The 17,921-nt window shown below is 40.2% G+C and overlaps 1 protein-coding gene across 2 annotated transcripts; it reads right to left on the reverse strand.

Moving 5' to 3' along the window:
• Positions 1-372: 372 nt before the first annotated feature.
• On the reverse strand, positions 373-9,290 carry nrgna (neurogranin (protein kinase C substrate, RC3) a). 2 transcript variants are annotated; one of them, XM_076274612.1, is made up of 6 exons: positions 9,179-9,290; positions 8,656-8,967; positions 8,335-8,376; positions 5,221-7,321; positions 2,284-2,430; positions 373-955 (listed from the first exon to the last, which is right to left on the reverse strand). In XM_076274612.1, the coding sequence occupies exons 4-6, from the start codon at positions 5,233-5,235 to the stop codon at positions 935-937; spliced, it is 183 nt and encodes a 60-aa protein (XP_076130727.1). In that variant the 5' UTR covers positions 5,236-7,321; positions 8,335-8,376; positions 8,656-8,967; positions 9,179-9,290; the 3' UTR covers positions 373-934. The 2 variants fall into 2 exon arrangements, with proteins under 2 accessions (XP_076130727.1, XP_076130726.1); XM_076274611.1 differs by lacking the exons at positions 373-955; positions 2,284-2,430 and having other exon boundaries at positions 5,478-7,321.
• Positions 9,291-17,921: the final 8,631 nt, after the last annotated feature.

Below are 17,921 nucleotides of genomic sequence, written 5' to 3' on the forward strand. Positions count from 1 at the left end.
ATTTTACTAGATTCATTTTTAATGACCATCTGTGCTATTTGGGAATGTGAGTCTCACAGTTTGAAAGATTAATCATCTGTGTCCCAGAGAAGAAAAATTACACACCAGTAATGTGAAAATCTTCCATATTATTAACAGTAGTCTGTAACGAAAGTGACAGGATTGTAACAGAAAATATTCCCAGTTTAGTGTTGTCAGTTAAAATATCAATTAGAATTGAATTGGTTATAGGCTAAAATAGTTTTATAAACCATTGTGGCACTTTGAGACCTATTTTGGTAAAACAATTACCGGTATTAACAAAGATAAAATGTTAATAAAAACTGTTAAGAGTGATTGTGTAAATCAAATAAACAGCAGAGGCCAGGGTAATAGCATCCAAATCCAAGCACTTGACTGCAGATTTATTTAACAGGCAAAAGAAAAGCACATTAGAAAAGGAACTGTCATGAATTGAACTGTCATATAATAAAAATGCATGTTGTCATTTGTATGTTGAGACTAACTATAGCAAAGAGGTAAAGAGCTAGAATAAAAACAACCTCACAATCTTCACAGATTGTACTCTGCTTATAATATATTATGCAATAAAGTAGTAGGCTATATGTTGCAAACCTGCAGCCAAAAAGAAACATTCCACTTAAAAACAGTACATTTCCAAACTGACTAGAGCTTTCACTGGTATGATAAATAGTCATGCTGTGTGTGAGGTTCACTTGTGTGTCATTGAACAGCCATCCTGACTTTATGGGACGAGAAGGAGAGGGGGAGTTCTCGGTTTTGTGGGGACAAGCTCCAAACCTAGATCTACGGTCACTTTTACATGGGCAGGGTTTGCCTTGGAGAGAGAAGCTCTGGTTATTGCAGTGATGTGTTTGTGTTCCCCCAGTCTGATCACTGTGTGGTCTTCGTGGAGCCGGCCTGTCTTCGTCTTTTACTTGTGATCCCGTTGTTTCTGGAACAGGAAGTTTATGTAGAGGTCAAGACTGGGTGACTGGATCATGTGCTGCATAATATAAGAGTCTGAGTAGATTGTTGGTTGTACACATATAATTTGATATACAGTGCTTTGGGCACATTGAAGTTTTAAGTTTTGGGTGCATATTAAATAAAAAAAATACAAATCTATTCACTGTCTTTTCTTCTTTATTAAGACAAACTTAAACAGTCCATGTTTTCTGATATCTCAGTTACAATTCCATCCAAAATTTCAGGAAAGAAGAGTTAAACATATAAACATATCATGGATAATTTGGAGAAGATTATGCTGGCTGATTGTCTGCAAGCAGCAATTTGCCTATGCACAAAGAACCGACTCCAACTGAAAGAATCACTTTACTGCCCCACCCCAAAGTTGAAACAAAACCCACGCAGCTGGTAGAGCCATTTGAATGTGACTCATAGTTACATTCCACAGATCTCTGCTTTTGTGATGGCATGTTTTGTAAACTGAGAGATTTGATTACATCCTGTCCGGTTCGTTTCGCATCTTATTGAAGTAGCCTGTTGAATGCTTTAAGCTCATCAATTGCCATTCGTGGCAAGACTACATGTGATGACGGCACTCAAAGCCAGTCTGATGGAAACTGACCGATAGGAAGAGACTCCCCAACCCATCTGCATGAGCCCTTTGCTTCTCACCTCCTGCGGTGTAGACTGCTTTAACATTAGGAGCCAAATTAATGTACAGTATATCTGACCACAATGTACTGTACAAGACAGCAAAGCAGAGAAATAAACATCAAAGTCTCCTTCTGACTTTATGCTATCTGAATAAAGCGAACACTGCTATTTACTGCGCCGTGCATAACCAATGCAGTTGAGAGAGTGCTCCCTTGACATTCACTGGGCACCATCTGTATTATTGCCTAGCAACCAGTAATTAAGGCTTCATCGCTAGGATACCATTTTAACCATTCTGAAGTTGATGGAGACAACACTGATTCCTAAAGGAGAGGGCAACATTTCTTTTCCAATTCCTTTGGATTTGGATCTTGGGTTTCAAATTTAGTTACAATTCTATATTCTATTCAGAATATATACTGTCTTCTTTAAGATGAGGGAAAAATATTCTTTCTCCTACTCATGCTGAATTAATTACCTGCACACTAGGCTACTATGTATTCTATCAGAGTATTAAGTACTATCAGTATCAATAAGGGCCAAGATCAGAAGTAAGTGTGTTCATTCCAACATCTACTGCCTTGGACACCACTGTTGTCCTCTGCTCATACTGAGACAGACAGACAGACACAATACGTTTTGTCATGAGCTTCTGCTCACCTCTTCTCTGGGTTTCTCATCCTTCATTTTCTTCCTGGTCATGTGACCGCGGAAGCCTGCTTGGATCTTGGCTGCGGCCTTGTTTGCGGCCGGGTCATCCAGTGGGATGTCCATGATGTCCTCGTCTGGCGGCTGGCTGCACCCTTGCTAATGGTTGAGAGAAAATGGCACATGATGAACCTGAACAAAGCCCATATAGCAGCCTCATCTCTCTGGCTAATGTCCTGCTCCCTGTGTGAATACATTCACTGTAGCCATATGAGTAATCTACACTGAGTGTTGGATTTTATCACTTCAAAGGTGACTCACAGTGATTTGCAGTTGCCATGGAAATGTAGTTAAAAAAAAACCTCCCGTGGCCCTCACTTGGGATCTATGGTAATGTTGTGTCGGATCTGTCTGATGTGGTGTGTGAACAATAGTGTTTTATCAGCAGAGTGATCAAAAAATCGTTCCTGCTTTGTGCTCTGAGTACGGAACTTACGCTGCTGCTCTACCTCTTCCTTTGGGTGGAAGGTGGCAACAGTTCCCTCCCGAGGCCCGAGTTTCCGAGAGCTCATCTAATTTGCCTTCCCCGCCGGGGGAGTGACGTTAAGCGGGGAGCAGGCGCAGGGAGGACTGTGCATCACTGGCTGCCAGTGAAAGGCACCAGCTGAGCCAAAAGGAAACAACATGTTCCTAAGGGCTTTCCATAGCCTAACTCAGGGATAAACAATAAACTATTGCACAACAAACATGACAACTTAAGTGCATTATATAACTCTTTGTTGTAGATTTTCCTACAACAGTTAGGATCAGAGTAATCCAAGTTATCTCATCTTAGTAGTTAGCTAATACCATCATGATGTGTGGAAATGATTATCATGATTATTCTGGTTCTAAGTCTGCATTTGCTTGTCAGGTTAGAAGATTCGAATACTTTATTTCTTGCTCTGAAAGGCCCGCAGGTTACTGGCATGGCCATGCACTCCAGAAAGTGGTTATATCTGTGGCCTTTGACTGTCAGGAACATGCAAATGACCATCTGTCAAACGAGTCGCAAGTCATGTCCTCAAATTATACAGAGTTAATTGCTCTCTCCTGTTCTCAACAAGTTTTGGGGCCATACTGTGGGCTAGAAGCTGTGAAGCACTAGCGCTTATGCCAGCTATTTACGTAAGAACATGCTCAAGATCTCCTTAGCCTACTTCTTGAAGTAGATACTGGAGAACGGCAAGTATGCAGGTGACTTATACAAGAAAATAATTCAACATGCTTAATAACTTAGACGTTTTTTGTTTTTACAGTCTATGGTTTTCACCAGCTACGAGTGTGATTTTTCTAGTGGTGAAATGATTGATGATTGGATATTCCTGACGAAGATCCAGGGTGATCGAAACGTTGCTATGTTTTTAAAGTAATAAAGTTTTTATTTTTGGAGCAATTGCAGTGTGCAGACCACACTTCTTCCACTGATGATTGGATATTAAAATAATCCTATGCAGACTCTTTGGGGCCCATCAGTGCCCACTTCCTGACCACATAGGGCCATTAGAGGACTATAGAGGGCCATTTCTACATGTATTCACATATCTGACACTTTCATCCGACGTGACATACACTATCGTACAGCTGCACATTGCAATCAGTACACCGCAATCAGTAGCTCCTTGTTATAACAATTGAATATGAGAAATGACAACATGTTTTTAGTCGCTAGGATTTGCTGATGTCGAATAAATTCATATTTTCTGGTATTTTAAATAGGCCCTCCTCTTGGCATTTCACCAGGATATAGCACTCACATCATTACAGGTCATATGTTTTAATCAAGTGGAGGAGAATAGAATTCATGCAATTAGACATGTTGCTGTATCAACTGTGATGTCTGTGTGATTGTTTTGGCTCTCTGTTGGTAAATGGCTTTGCATCGGTCTGTTCCTTGACAATCTTAATGGGATATTCTGGTCAGTAACAATTAACAACAAAAAAGCTTTCAACAACATAAACATCACAATTATGCATGCATTCCTGATGTATACACTCAGCATCACCTATTAGTTGCCATTGCACATACAATATAGAAAGATTCCAGAGAACAGCACGGACGGACAGCCAATTGGAGTCCACTGGGAGGTTGTGGTTACATAACAGATTTTTACCAATTACTTTGACCATAATAACATTCCATAGCAATCAGTCTTCAGCTATGGGTTCAAGATGAGCCAGTGTATTATTAGACTTCAGATTCATTTTTTCCTTCATTTTGATTTAAATAAAATGCACTGTGTACCTCTTTATCTAAATCATTATTTTGCTAGATTACACAATGTTATGAAAACAATGCAAAAATGATTAAACATTTGTTATGACCATTCACTCAGGACAAACAACACATGCCAAACTCCTTTCTCAGATTAATTATTCCCTTATAAATGGGGTCTAAATAATAACTTAAAACAGTCAACTTTCCAGATAATTTATACTTTTGCAAACTTGTTCCTTAGAAATGAAAGCATTGTTGTAATACATTTGCATTCATTTGAATGTGGAAAATACTTTCACTTGTAGATTGCATGCAACCACAAGTGTCACATCTCAGTCTATTCACTGGCTCAGCCCAGAGCGCTTTTGTTTTGAAGCAGCCTAAATACGCTCTGTAAACGGAGTTACAATCGCATATGAATTCAAAACAACTAAGTGTCTTCATCAGTTATGATAGTTTTGTGATTCGTAAGAAAGTTACGCACAATTTAACGCAGTAACAGTTTGGAGACGTCAAATCACTTCAAACTCAAAGATAAGGTTGATTGCTATTTGATTCAACCGTCCTCTTGTTGGTTTAAATTGACGATGTGGCGAAGTCGCTCACATAAAAGTTGATCTATGGCCACAAACTTCAATTCCGCATAGATTTGAACACCAAAAAGTCAGATAGATATCCAAAAATTTACTTACGTTCCGACAATCCATTGCAATGGGATGATCCTAACAGCTGCGGTCCGAATGTAAGCCTGTCTGCCAACGTTACTGTAATTCTCTCTCTCTTGTTCTCTCGCTCACAGTTCTATCTCTCCCTTCCTCTCTCGCCCATTCGCTCTTTCCCCTCATCCGTGAGGACAATCTGAGGCACCAATCACAACGACAGGCAGTAATTTCACCATTCCACATTTGCACGAAAATGTATCACGAAGATTGAAACGCTGCAAACACTATTCAGGTGACAAATAAGAGGTTTAATCAATAATATATTCTAGGATATTTTGATTTAGAGATGCTTCAGTTTGGTTGCTGGTGTAAATGTAGCCTATACACATCCTGCTAGGCCTACATTTTTAGCAAAACAAGTTTTGGTCTTTGTAAAAAGAGTGGAAAGAGTAAGCTATAATTGATAATGAAGTTTTTGATTGGTATCTGATGAAAATACTGCTGTTTAGGCCTACATACTACACCAACATATCAACATGCAATACTTCACCACTACTTTAACAATAATGTTTGTGTTCACATGAACCATATAGTCCAACAACTTGTCAGACATGACATGAGCACAGAGATGGTACCTGAATAGTTTAAACCTTCTTTAAATCTTCTCACAGGTATGATCACAACATACACTTTCGCCCTCAGAACAGGGAAGAGGGTAGCCTATTGTAATCAGATCAGTCCATTTATCCATCAATCTGTGTGTGTGTGAGTGTGTGTGTGTGTGTGTGTGTCCAGTCTCTTCAAATTTTCATACAAGGTGGAGGGTCACTATACTGTATTTCGGTCCGTCATGCACAAATGTTTTTCTTTTTTCACCTTATCTGACAGGGCAAGTATCGCATAACACATTCACGACTGATTTAATCAGGCCTATTTACAGTTAACTCTGGTCAAACAATGTGAAAATATGGTGCCCATGTCATTTAAGCCCCACCATACTTTTGTCTATACTGTACCCAGCCAACATCTGATCATTAATTTAACTTGTTGTTCGCAGTTGTGATCTTGACCTGGACCTGGTGTTACATTGAAACGTTCCTTCCAAATGTCCCGGAGAAGTGCTGTTAGCACCAGAAGGGTTGGTCTTTCAACTGAGAAGGTTTGAATACTCAAATAAGTCGTCCGTCGATAGCAAATTCTAAATTGCTTTCCTATGAAACGCCCGACTGAGTGTCAGATTGAGGGAGTCAGTGTGTGGAACTGGATGTCTTAATAAACCCTTCATTCACAAATACATTCAAGCATAACACAATAGTATAATGTATGTGAGGTGCGTAAGTGACACAGTGCATCTTTCAGTCTGTTTCAGGACAAACCCAACCCAGCATATGCAGAGATGTGTTTGCAGCCACCTAGTGGTATTCTGAAGAAAGGCCTGATAAAGCCTACTGGTGACATTTAAATCAGAAGATATCAACTATCACCAAATCAGCATCATCAACCAACCCCATTCACATAATAACATTATCATTATAATGTGAAGAGTTTGGTTCCAAAACGCTATATCCAAAACGCTATATCCTCCATCATAATGAATCATTTGTTTACATTTTGTTTTACTAGTAATTTCAGTAGAACTGTAATTAACTATTATTATTTGATTTATCTTTACTCAATCAAAAAAACACTTTGACAATTTGATTGACATTACCTCAAATGCACAATGAAATAACATGACTTTTTAATGTTTTTATGGAGATATAGCGTTTTGGAACAATGTATAATGAACACAAGCATGTTTTCTGTAGAATTATTTGTGCACTAAATTGAAAAGTTAATACATGTACACAAGTAACTGAAGCCAACAATCTCATTTGAACATAAATTCTTTTGGAAGTCAAAACACTTATTTTAAACACAAATTCCTCTGGAAGTGAAAACACAACATTCACCCAAGGGGCCTACTTGTCATGCAATTTATAAAAAAAGTATTGCTGAACATAAAACAGCAGAAATAATATGAACAATAATTAAAGGCACTAGGGATCTCACTGTGTTTATGGACTGTGACATCTGCACTGCCAGATGATCACAATCAAACAGAGGAGAGAGGAGAGAGGATGTGCATGACCTACAGCAAGGGGAGGAGAGAGAACAAAGGGACTTAGTTATGCCATTTTGTCATCATTATAGTTTAAGTATTACACACGTTGAAATTGAATCTTGATTATTTGTGTTTATAAGATGGGTCTAAAGACATCTGTTCAGCATATTTAATTAATTAAGTGGTTCTTCTGAGTTGGTTTGTATGGGCTACAAAGTGATCAAGTGATCATATCATACTGTCTAATTGTGTACGAATTAACGTCTGTATGTAGTCATACAATCACAACAAATACTCAAAAGAACAAATCACAAAAGATCATACTAAGGTTAACTGCTTAGTGTCCGCATCAACGGGACCTAAGCATTTGTTAGTAAAGCCTATATATTTCTGATATGTATTCTTCTCTATTATTGTGTTACATGTTCTTATCTATATTTTTGACATGTTGCTGATTGGATCATAAACGGCCACAGCAACAAAGAGGAATGACTGCTTCTTCTCTATTATTGTGTTACATGCTCCAACTGTAAAGCACTTTGAACTGCATTCTGTGTATGAAAGGTGCTATACAAAGAAAGCTTATTATTATTATTATTATTATTATTATTATTATTATTATTATCATTAGTATTATTATTATTATTATACATATACTTTATATATATATACTGTAGATAAATATACTTTATCACCCATAGTAGGACAACAATGAGGTCATATGTAAACAAGCTAACTGTCCATGCTATCGCTGTTAGGGCCAAAGAAAGTTGTACAACAAACTGAACAAGTCGGGTTCTTTTTAAATGGAACCGCTTGTTTCCTTTGCGTGCTATAATAAAGGCATGGCTATTGTCTATAGCGGCAACCGGGTGATAAGCGGGATAACGGCCTTCGAGGTATCCTGTTATACGGAATTAATGGACTCGGGTGGAGTCTTAGCTTAAAAGAAGATGAAAAAGATAAGTGGATATTGTAGGCCTAATGGTTGCTTTGACTTGGCAGCAAAATTCATTGTAACAGAAGAGCCTACACATTACCTGAATCACATCCACTGCCCACTGAAGAATTTGAAGATGATTCTAAACAGACAAAAATATATTATGCTACATAAGCTTTGTTACTTGCACTGAAGATGCCTCACATGCTCATACATACTGTACACACACACACACACACACACACACACACACACACACACAGTATTTATCAATATTGTTATATATTTGTCCATAGTATATTTGGTCAATGTGATTCACATGTTTCATTCACATGACTTAAGCCTGTGGTGTGCACTGGTGGCCCCAGATGACAGCCTAGCACTCTAGAATGTTTGGTTGTGGCTTAGTGACCACACTCACCAGACTTCAAGATGAGATCTATGCTGAAGTCGGAGAACTCGTGGCTCTTGCTGACAGAGCACACATGGGTCCCGAAGTCTGTCCGCCTCACCGTCCTAATGGTCAGAGTGACGTTGTTGGGGCTGTACTCCAGCGAGTAACCCGGGGTGCACTTCTGATAGGCCTTGTGCTTGATGAAGTGGCAGAGGAGCTCGTTACTGGGGCTCTTCCACTGAAGGGAAAGCTGCTTGAGGTCCTCCAGGATCTCAAACTCATACTTACAGGGAAGCCTAGCCATCAGTCCGAGAGGAGAGTAGACCCTTACTGCAGTGACTAGAGGTGCAAACACATGAACATACATTAGTACTGACATGTGAAGCCAACTGAAGTCGAAAAGCAGCTGTAATATTTTGTATATGCATCAAATATTTAGCGATACAACATTGTGTAGCCTATTTCCTTTTTGCACGTCTGTGATTTCAATATGTTAAGGTTTCAGGCATCAGACATCATTAGCCGAACATGGACAGCCTTAAGCTCTTACCTTCCACAACGAAGAAAAGTAGCACAAATTTGGGATTTGCCATTTTTCAGCCCCTCTTATGTGTTTGTGTCCAGGGCCTCATCTCTAAGGTGAAGTTAGACAGAGAGAAGCAGCTGACTGCTCCGAGCACTTTCGGTTTTGGAGAATCTGTGCTGACATGACTTCTGCTTACCCATTCAGTTTTGACTTGGCTTGGCTGGAAGGTACCTACTGTTTGGTTCTGCTATATGTATTCTGTAGGAGGATGTGATGATAAATGCTGTCAATAAAAGCCATTACCTCCCACATCTCCACTAAATCACCTTCACCCCACTCACCCCTGTCTGTCTCTGATGGGCACACACACATACACACACACACACATACACATACACATACACACACACACATACACATACACATACACATACACATACACATACACACATACACATACACATACACATACACATACACATACACACACACACATACAGTGCAAACACAAACACATACAGTACACACACACACATACACAGACACACACTCATATTCCCTTTTTTTTCAAAATTACAGACATACATACAATGCATACACTGCACAAAGAGACCCCCCACTCATTCTCTCTCGCCCCCCTAATCTCTCTCTCACACAGGCTACAAAAATATACACCACATACTCACATTCCCTCTCTCAAACACACACACACACACGAGATATGAGGCATTTCAGTGAAAAGGTCCTGGCATTCTGTATGTGTTTCGTTGCTGTTTGGGCTTAACAGTCTGGTACTGTTGGAATCCCTTATTTCACTTTCTCAGAGTGTGCGAGGGCATGTGGGGTCTCAGCATGTTTATAAAGCCCTTTTGGAGTAGGCACAGCACAGGCTGAAATGAGTCACACACTGTTTCTATGCTAAATAGCCTCCCAGAAATAAAGCGATCCATTTCAAACTCTCAGGTGCAATAAAAACTCCCTTGCCGTACAATATCAGCACAACTTGAGTAGTTACAAAAGACATCTGGGAGGCCTCCCAAAAAGGTAAATTGTATTATCTTCAAAACAATGCAGTAATGGCACAACAGCCTGGGAGAGAGCCTCCAGCAGTGGTAATAGTAGACTATTGTCAGTACCGGTAGCTCAAACACAAAAGCCAGTGCTACTGCTAGGCTAGGGCTGTGGAGCACTACTGCAGTAATGGGAGAGGTGGTGTGACAGTGATGCTTTATGAGCCATCATGTGCACAGTGGCTTGAGCATTGAGTTAGATTAATGACAGAGCTTCACACAAGCGTAGAAGCCATGGTAATAAATATATGCAACCAATGGAAATATACATCTATGGAATGCAATATATCTTCACAATTACAAATGACATTTACAACCAAAATCATTGGACAATACTCTGTGTTAAACACACTGCTATGCGGGGTTAAATGTGATCCCAGTGATATTTAAATGATGTTCAACACAAACAATTTCATCATTAACATGACATTGCAGGAACGAGGCACTCTCTTCACAGTGCCCTTCCAGCATCAAGGGAAAACCCTCTGCTTTGAACCAGCTGATGCCAAGCTCTACTGAATTCATGCTTTGAGTCTTTTTGTCCGTGCCAAGACCCCTCACGCCTGACCTTTCCCCAGGCCCTGGGCTTCTGGGACCTCTCTCATCAGCCACGGCTGCCCTCCATCACTTCCTGTGCGGGGCAGGCAGCGGCAGCTCTCCTGACAACACGCCTGAAGCCAAGTGTGGCGTGATATGGACGCCTCCGGGGAGACATTGGCATGGCGACGCGAAGTGCAGCTCAAACGCCAACTCTACTGTAAACACAAGCAGCCTCTCGGGGGAGCAGCACTTCACATGCCACTGCAACTCAGCCTCTTTTCCACCAGGGGGCAGAATACACACAAAATTTTGTTATTTTGTAAATTGTTTGTTTATGTCTTGATGTCACGGGTACGCTGGCGACTACACTGCTCCGTCCAGCATTGTTTGTCTTTATGTGTCAATGTCTTGTGTGTGGAGCGCTTTGGATTATACTATGTACATGTTAAATGCGCTTTATAAATAAAAATGACTTGACTTGGGGCGCTGTGGCGCAGCAGGCTACAGCATCTGTACCGTACACGGGTCCGAGTGCCCACGGGGACCCAGGTTCGAGTCCGACCTGTGGTCATGTCCTGATCCCACCCCATCTCTCTCTCCCATTCACTTCCTGTCTGTCTTCACTGTCCTATCATAATAAAGGCAAAAAGCCCAAAAAATATACTTAAAAAAAAAAAATGACTTGACACAAACTGATATTATGTGGCGGTCATTTCATTGGAGAGACTCAGTCTGCATGTGTGTATTGTGTCTTGTTGTGATACACAGAGCCAAGTGTGTTTGCACCCGTGTGAGCTCGTTTGTCCTTTCATTACTTTGCTCTGTCTTTGTTGAGCAGCAGATTTCCATGAGGACTGCACGGGCCTCCCCAGCACTGTGAAGGTCTCCGCAGAGCAAATGAGCCATGATGGGACAAACAGATTTACAGGGCTGTGAGCTCCAGCTTTCAATAGCACTCAGTGAACGAATGCGTCCACATTAGCATTTAGTGAATGGTTGTTCCACAGACATCTAAGGACCAAAACATTCTCTAGACATTCTCTCAGCGGAAAGATAGTCATCATAATCGCTAATGGAGACGCCTCTTCTTGTGTAATGGTGATGATGCAAACAAGGAAAGCGAGAAACTGAGAGTCATCAGATGAACTGTTATGAGGAGATACGCTCATCGGAAGCTGATGGCCCACCTGCGTACAGTTAACCCAGAAGCATCTGGAATCTGTCTGGCCCAGTGATACCTGCTATGGTACTTGCTGTAGGCCTGCCTTGGAGTGATCCTGTGCACGCAATGAAGACATCTACAGTATGTATCATTTCTTGAATCACGCCTGTCTGAATGTCCTTGACTGCTCCTCACATACAGTAGACAGAAATAATGGCCATACCTCCACGGCAACAGTCTGAAGGCGTTGTGTTCACCTCCACAACGGTGTGCACTGTTCCATTTGAAAGCATGTAATCAGTAGAGAGAGTGGTTGGTTGGTTGAAAATGCTTGGATGTATGGTAATGATTCTACTGATTGAGACATGCCATGATAACAGTTTCCACACCGCTGTATGTGTGAGTGGCTTGACTTTCTTTTAGGATGCTCAACAAACAAAACAGCTCTGTGAGGAGTGGGTGGACACTGACAGTGTTAGGAGTTGCACTCATATACCCTGCTTTTTTTCACTGCTTTTGTTCAGCTTCTGGTAACATAACACAGAATAGATTTGAGGTAAAGGATATAAGAACATACCTTATATATAAAACATACCTTAAAATCTTTAAACTACCTAGATAATTGCCTAATGTTACTTTATTGTAGCCTATTCATTTAGAGATTTCATTTTGGTCAGGTGTGTTGGATTGGAGGAGGCAGGATATGATCACTACATCCATCTTGACACACTTCATTTCACCCCATCCAATGACATGCCCTCCTCCTCTCTCCTCCCTCCTCTCTCACGGAGGCTGAGGATGTCATGCCAGCTTTGTGTGAGGCACCTGAGAAAAGGTTGTAAGAATAGCTGTAACCAGATCTACCTTGTTTATCTGAACGGCCATGGGGAACAGCAACTAAAATGGGAACAGATGTTTAAAACCGCTTTAAAGCATCTAATTGTTTTTTTTTTGGCACTGAGGCTTTTTTCCAGCGTAAACGTTAGGAAAGGCAAAGTGCCTAGGCACTCAACATATGTCATATCCTGTTTGTTAAATGGTTGACCTGCTTATAGGATTAGTGGATTGTTCTGTAATCGAGGCAGATCTTAACTAAGAGTGGGTCAATTCAGGTGAAATTGCACTAGTGGGACACATTCATATTGAGCGCATTTTAATTAAAGGAGTTGAATCAAAGACAGCTGTACCTTGGGGACTCATCTGATGTGCCTGAGACAGGTCTGTTGACAATAAACAAATTGACAAATACACAATGATCTTAATGGCAGGCTATGCATGTTAACATGTTAGATTTGTGATATGAATCTTTTCCTTGAACATTGTGTTTTAACATGATATGACTATGAGTACACTCTTAATAAAATTAATGTGTTACGTTGTTCCTATCTGGGCACAGAGATGTGTTAAAAAACAACGCAAGTTGTGTTATTTTCAACACATATTGGGTAACAAATAAAAAAGGAAAGGATTTACCTTTCACTCGTTCATCAGCTGGCTGTCTGAGAGGGGAAAGAGAAGGAGTCTCTACCCTTTTGTCCTCAGGTCTTTTCCATAACAAGGCAACAAGCCCATCATATTCAGAATGGCCCTCAAACAAGGAGGGTCACATTTCTAAAAATCTGTAAAATGTTATGAGGATTGATGAGATGAAACTGCACATTTAAAAGAAAATGCAAACAGAACAAATAGGGAATAAATGGACATGTACCACAGGCTTATGAACACAAGCATCCTGAGCTGTAAGCACCTCTTAATACAATGACAAACAGTACCTGTTGTTTAGAATCTATGTCATCTAATGATTTTGTTAGTGCTAAGCAGTTTATGGATATAAATAGGAGCTAGCCTATGCAAGGCCTAAACAGAGATCAATAAAATCTTAAAATCAATTTTGACTGGCTGAATTGGCAGAGATAATGTGTGATGAGGTCTTCACCTTTTGTAGATCGACTGGACCAAAGCTGAGAAATGGCAAACTTGAGTGGAGACTTTATCATAATAGCCTACTCAAAGATATGAAAATGTGTCCATATCAACAGACAGAGAGCAGACCACACCTTAGCCATTTTCTCAGTCGTTTGAGTGGCTCAAAATCATTTTGGATGTGAACTGTATGTGACAATAGTGTATATATTGTTCTGTTTCTAACTAATCCCATTTGCAAAAATATTTCAATTGAGCAGATTTCCCATACAAATGTGTATGCTTATTCAATGTGTCAGTGGTGATGAAATTAAGCACAATAGTACAAATACTGCCATTTCACCATTTTTCAAAGCCATCTGATTTTGCCCAAACCGTTTAAAGCAACACCAAAGAACTTTCCCTCTGTTGCACGCACGCTATTTGTTTATCTAGCACAGACTTTGCAAATAACAATGTCCACAGACAAGGTAGAATATTTTGCATGACTGTATTGCGACATCAGATGCAAGTCAAATTTGTAGTTTATGTCTCATTCCATCCGCTACCCGATCTGGCAAACTTACATAATGCGGTTATAGTCGATAGATATAATGCAGAATTGCCGTTCACCCTGTTACGAGTTGATGAACCACTGAAACGATTTTGGAAACATTATTTTAAGGTATAGAAAACTCTTTGGTGTTGCTTTAATGAAATTTGAGTCATTTTTAGGAACTGTGATGTTTTTAATATTAATCATCCTTTTTTATGACAACAGAGTTTATGATTGATTTGACATACACTGCACTATTAAACAATACTTTATGCCCCTTCAGTAAGCACTTTTTAACAATACTTTATGCCCCTTCAGATGAGGGCATTATCTTTAACGGGATCATCTTCTATGAACCTCAGTCAATTTCATCTCCTGCACTCATTTGAAAGGCTTAGAGTGTGAAGAACTGCTGTCTGCATATCTCTCTTCCCGCATGGCCATCGGAAAAACTATGTGATATTATCTCTGCTAGTAATAAGACTTTTGATGCCCCCTTCAATGCATGCGCTCACACACACGCACACAGACACGCACAGAGACACACAGACACACACACACACACACACACACACACACACACACACACACACACACACACACACACACACACACACACACACAGTGTATTGTTGTCCAACAACACCTCATCATATGGTCATACGGTTATATACGGATATACTTGGACATATGTCCTGCTTCTGCCAACATTTTACCACATTTATGTTCTGGAAAGCATAGCAACTAACTAAAAGTCTAAAAAATGTGTTATTACTGTAAGTATACGATCTTAGGAAAAACAAGGATGGGAGAAGGCCTTACTCAACGTATTACCCAGGGGTAGGTAATAGGGGCAGCCATGGCCTACTGGTTAGCACTTCGGACTTGTAACCGGAAGGTTGCTGGTTCGAACCCCGACCAGTAGGCAAGTGCCCTTCAGCAAGGCACCTAACCCCTCACTGCTCCCCAAGCGCCGCTATTGTTGCAGGCAGCTCACTGCGCCAGGATTAGTGTGTGTTTCACTAATTCATGGATTGGGATAAATGCAGAGACCAAATTTCCCCTCACGGGATCAAAAGAGTATATATACTTATACCCTGAAAGAAAATCAAATAAAAAATGTAAATGTAAAATGCAAAGTGCAGTCTTTTCTTGTTTTCAATACATGAATCAAAAATCACATTATTCCATTCATGTATGTCATCTTTATGTTGCTTACAACAACGTAATGTAGCTGTGTCTGTACCACTAGGAAGCTCTGGGAAATCCAAGGCCTATATGCAAAAGGAAACATAGAATAATCAGCTGTGAGCTTTGCATTTGACTATGTAGTAGACTTCACAAGTAGCCTTCCCCACAGAGTAAAAGGAGACTGAACCGTAAATAGCCATTTCAGTCAATGTCACGCTGCACCTACTGCACGAGTGGCCACCACTCGGTCCCAACCTTGCCAATGGCAAAACAGAAGTCATTTGTGAATGTAAAAGTGTGTTTTCCATGACCACACAATGGAGAGGAGCATACAGGGACAAGGTCAGCACTATAAATGTCAAAAACCATTACCCTTCACATGCAAGAACACAACTTGTTCATCCTCATTGTGCCACACAGATACCCAGCAGGCTTCAGTTGGTCATGGCACTTCTGAAGGAGCAAAGAAACATTACCATATGGCCAGGTAGAGCATGTAGATTTTTGTCTCAAAAAAATATAATCGGATAAAATCGCACTATATTCTTCTCTTTTAAGTCTTTTAAGTTTCTATGAATAAAAAAACATCATAAAGTAAAACACATAATCACAGAGTGTGATGTATTATTTAGTCCCTTGATTTTCAATCCTTGTGTATTATTTTGAATGCCTTTTCATTTTCATCATACAGTACATCTCCGTTTCTCTCTGTTTTGTTGGCCCAGAGGCAGTTCTGTTTGTCTTGCAGCACATCCTACTGGGCCTTTAACAAGTGCTGTTTCTAGTGCGGTGGACTGTCATGTAAAAGGTAAGGCTGTGAAGGCTGTGGTCAGTGAACTCGTCTCAGATTGAAGCTTGTCTGTCTGTCTGTCCTTCAGCAGCATCCCATTGAATGTATGTGGCTCCAGCTACAGTGGGTCAGCGTCTGTTTTGATGTGAAGGACTTTGAGTGCTGCTGCTGCTGCCTGGTGAGCTCTGTGCATACAGAGTGAAAGCTTAAACAAAAAGAGCATTAATGAGCCTCCATCTGAGAGCCGTGCCGAGGCTGCGGCGCTAATTATGCATGTTGAGAAAGCTAAATGGTCTAGAGGACCCTGTGACGCAAGGGCTATTGTTAAATAAATGAACACCTGGATATCTCCACAGTGATAATCCCACAACACAGGGGAAAAAAAGCAATGGCTCAAGGGGCAGGGGATAGCAATTTTGTTGACATGTTTAATCGTCCGACAACACAGCATGCGGTGTGTGTGTGCAACATGTACAATGACAGAGAAGGCATTGTCACATACAAGTGGTTTGTGAGTCAGAAATTGATGTTACTTTCATAAATGCGTTTGGAACACCATTAATGATTATGGTGGAAACCTAATTGTCTGAAAATGTTTCAAATTAATTTAGAAAAAAGGTGAAGCCCAGGGGATCCACATTCCCTAGAAATAAATAGATGCATACCTCTGCTAAACAGATTTTTATTTAACCTATTCTGGAAAGGAATAGTATTATTTCCTAGCCTGGTGATACCAGATGAACCTGTTAGCTAATTTGAATTTGCTCTGCTTCTCGTTTTATGACTTCCACGGGCGTAACCTGCAGTGAAATTAAATTAAATTTGTGCACACATTCCTGGATTTTTAGTGATTTGGAAAAGGACACCAATGGGCTCCTTTCCAGACCGACCTGCAGAGCAAATTCATATTTGTCAACAGGTTTGTCTGGGTTCACCCAGGCTAATTATTTCCAGTGCCATAAATAATAACTTCACAGTCAATACCCATTTCCAACTACGTGTCTGACCTAAAATTACAGTCATGAAGGTTAAATATGCGTACAACTGTGAAACCTATTAAAATAAGGCCTAGTGCCAATCAGAGGTCTTTTTTGCAAATAATATTGAAATGATATGGTCCTTGTGCTTACATGCCTTTACAGATAGATACTTGTACTCTCGTCCAATCAGATACTCTATATACTCTTGTCCAATCAGATATTGATAAATAGTTCGACCGGACCTAACTGTTGGAATATATACTGCATGTTGTGACAATGTATCAATATCTGATTGGACAAGAGGCATTCCAGGAGTGATATTATCCCAGGACATCCCCACTTGAACTGCTGGTAATAATTCTGTGATGACCTGCATTGTTTCACAATCCATTTTAAATGGAACATTCTTCACCTGAAAGATGAGTTTATGCTAAAGATACAGTAAGTTAAATCACGCTGGATAAGCATTAAATCAAATTACACACCGAATCATAGCGGCTGATTTATGTTGCCTCTCTGCCTGCAAACATGCTATCTTGATTGGTTAGATCCTAGGGTCTGCCTCATTCCTAGTTG

Source organism: Alosa pseudoharengus, unplaced genomic scaffold (assembly GCF_046254945.1).
Source record: "Alosa pseudoharengus isolate Yale_2024_CS ecotype anadromous, Long Island Sound unplaced genomic scaffold, YU_APseudo_1.1 YU_APseudo_1.1_scf_8, whole genome shotgun sequence".
NCBI lineage: Eukaryota > Metazoa > Chordata > Actinopteri > Clupeiformes > Clupeidae > Alosa > Alosa pseudoharengus.

Bases quoted from the DNA above. Each gene is read 5' to 3' on its own strand.
- nrgna (XM_076274611.1), bottom strand. From the start codon at position 9,221: ATGGCAAATCCCAAATTTGTGCTACTTTTCTTCGTTGTGGAAG. The intron at 8,968-9,178 runs GTAAGAGCTTAA...TTGCACCTCTAG, and splicing joins ACTTTTCTTCGTTGTGGAAG to TCACTGCAGTAAGGGTCTAC. The intron at 7,322-8,334 runs GTAATGTGTAGG...CCCTTGCTGTAG, and splicing joins GGGCAGTGGATGTGATTCAG to GTCATGCACATCCTCTCTCC.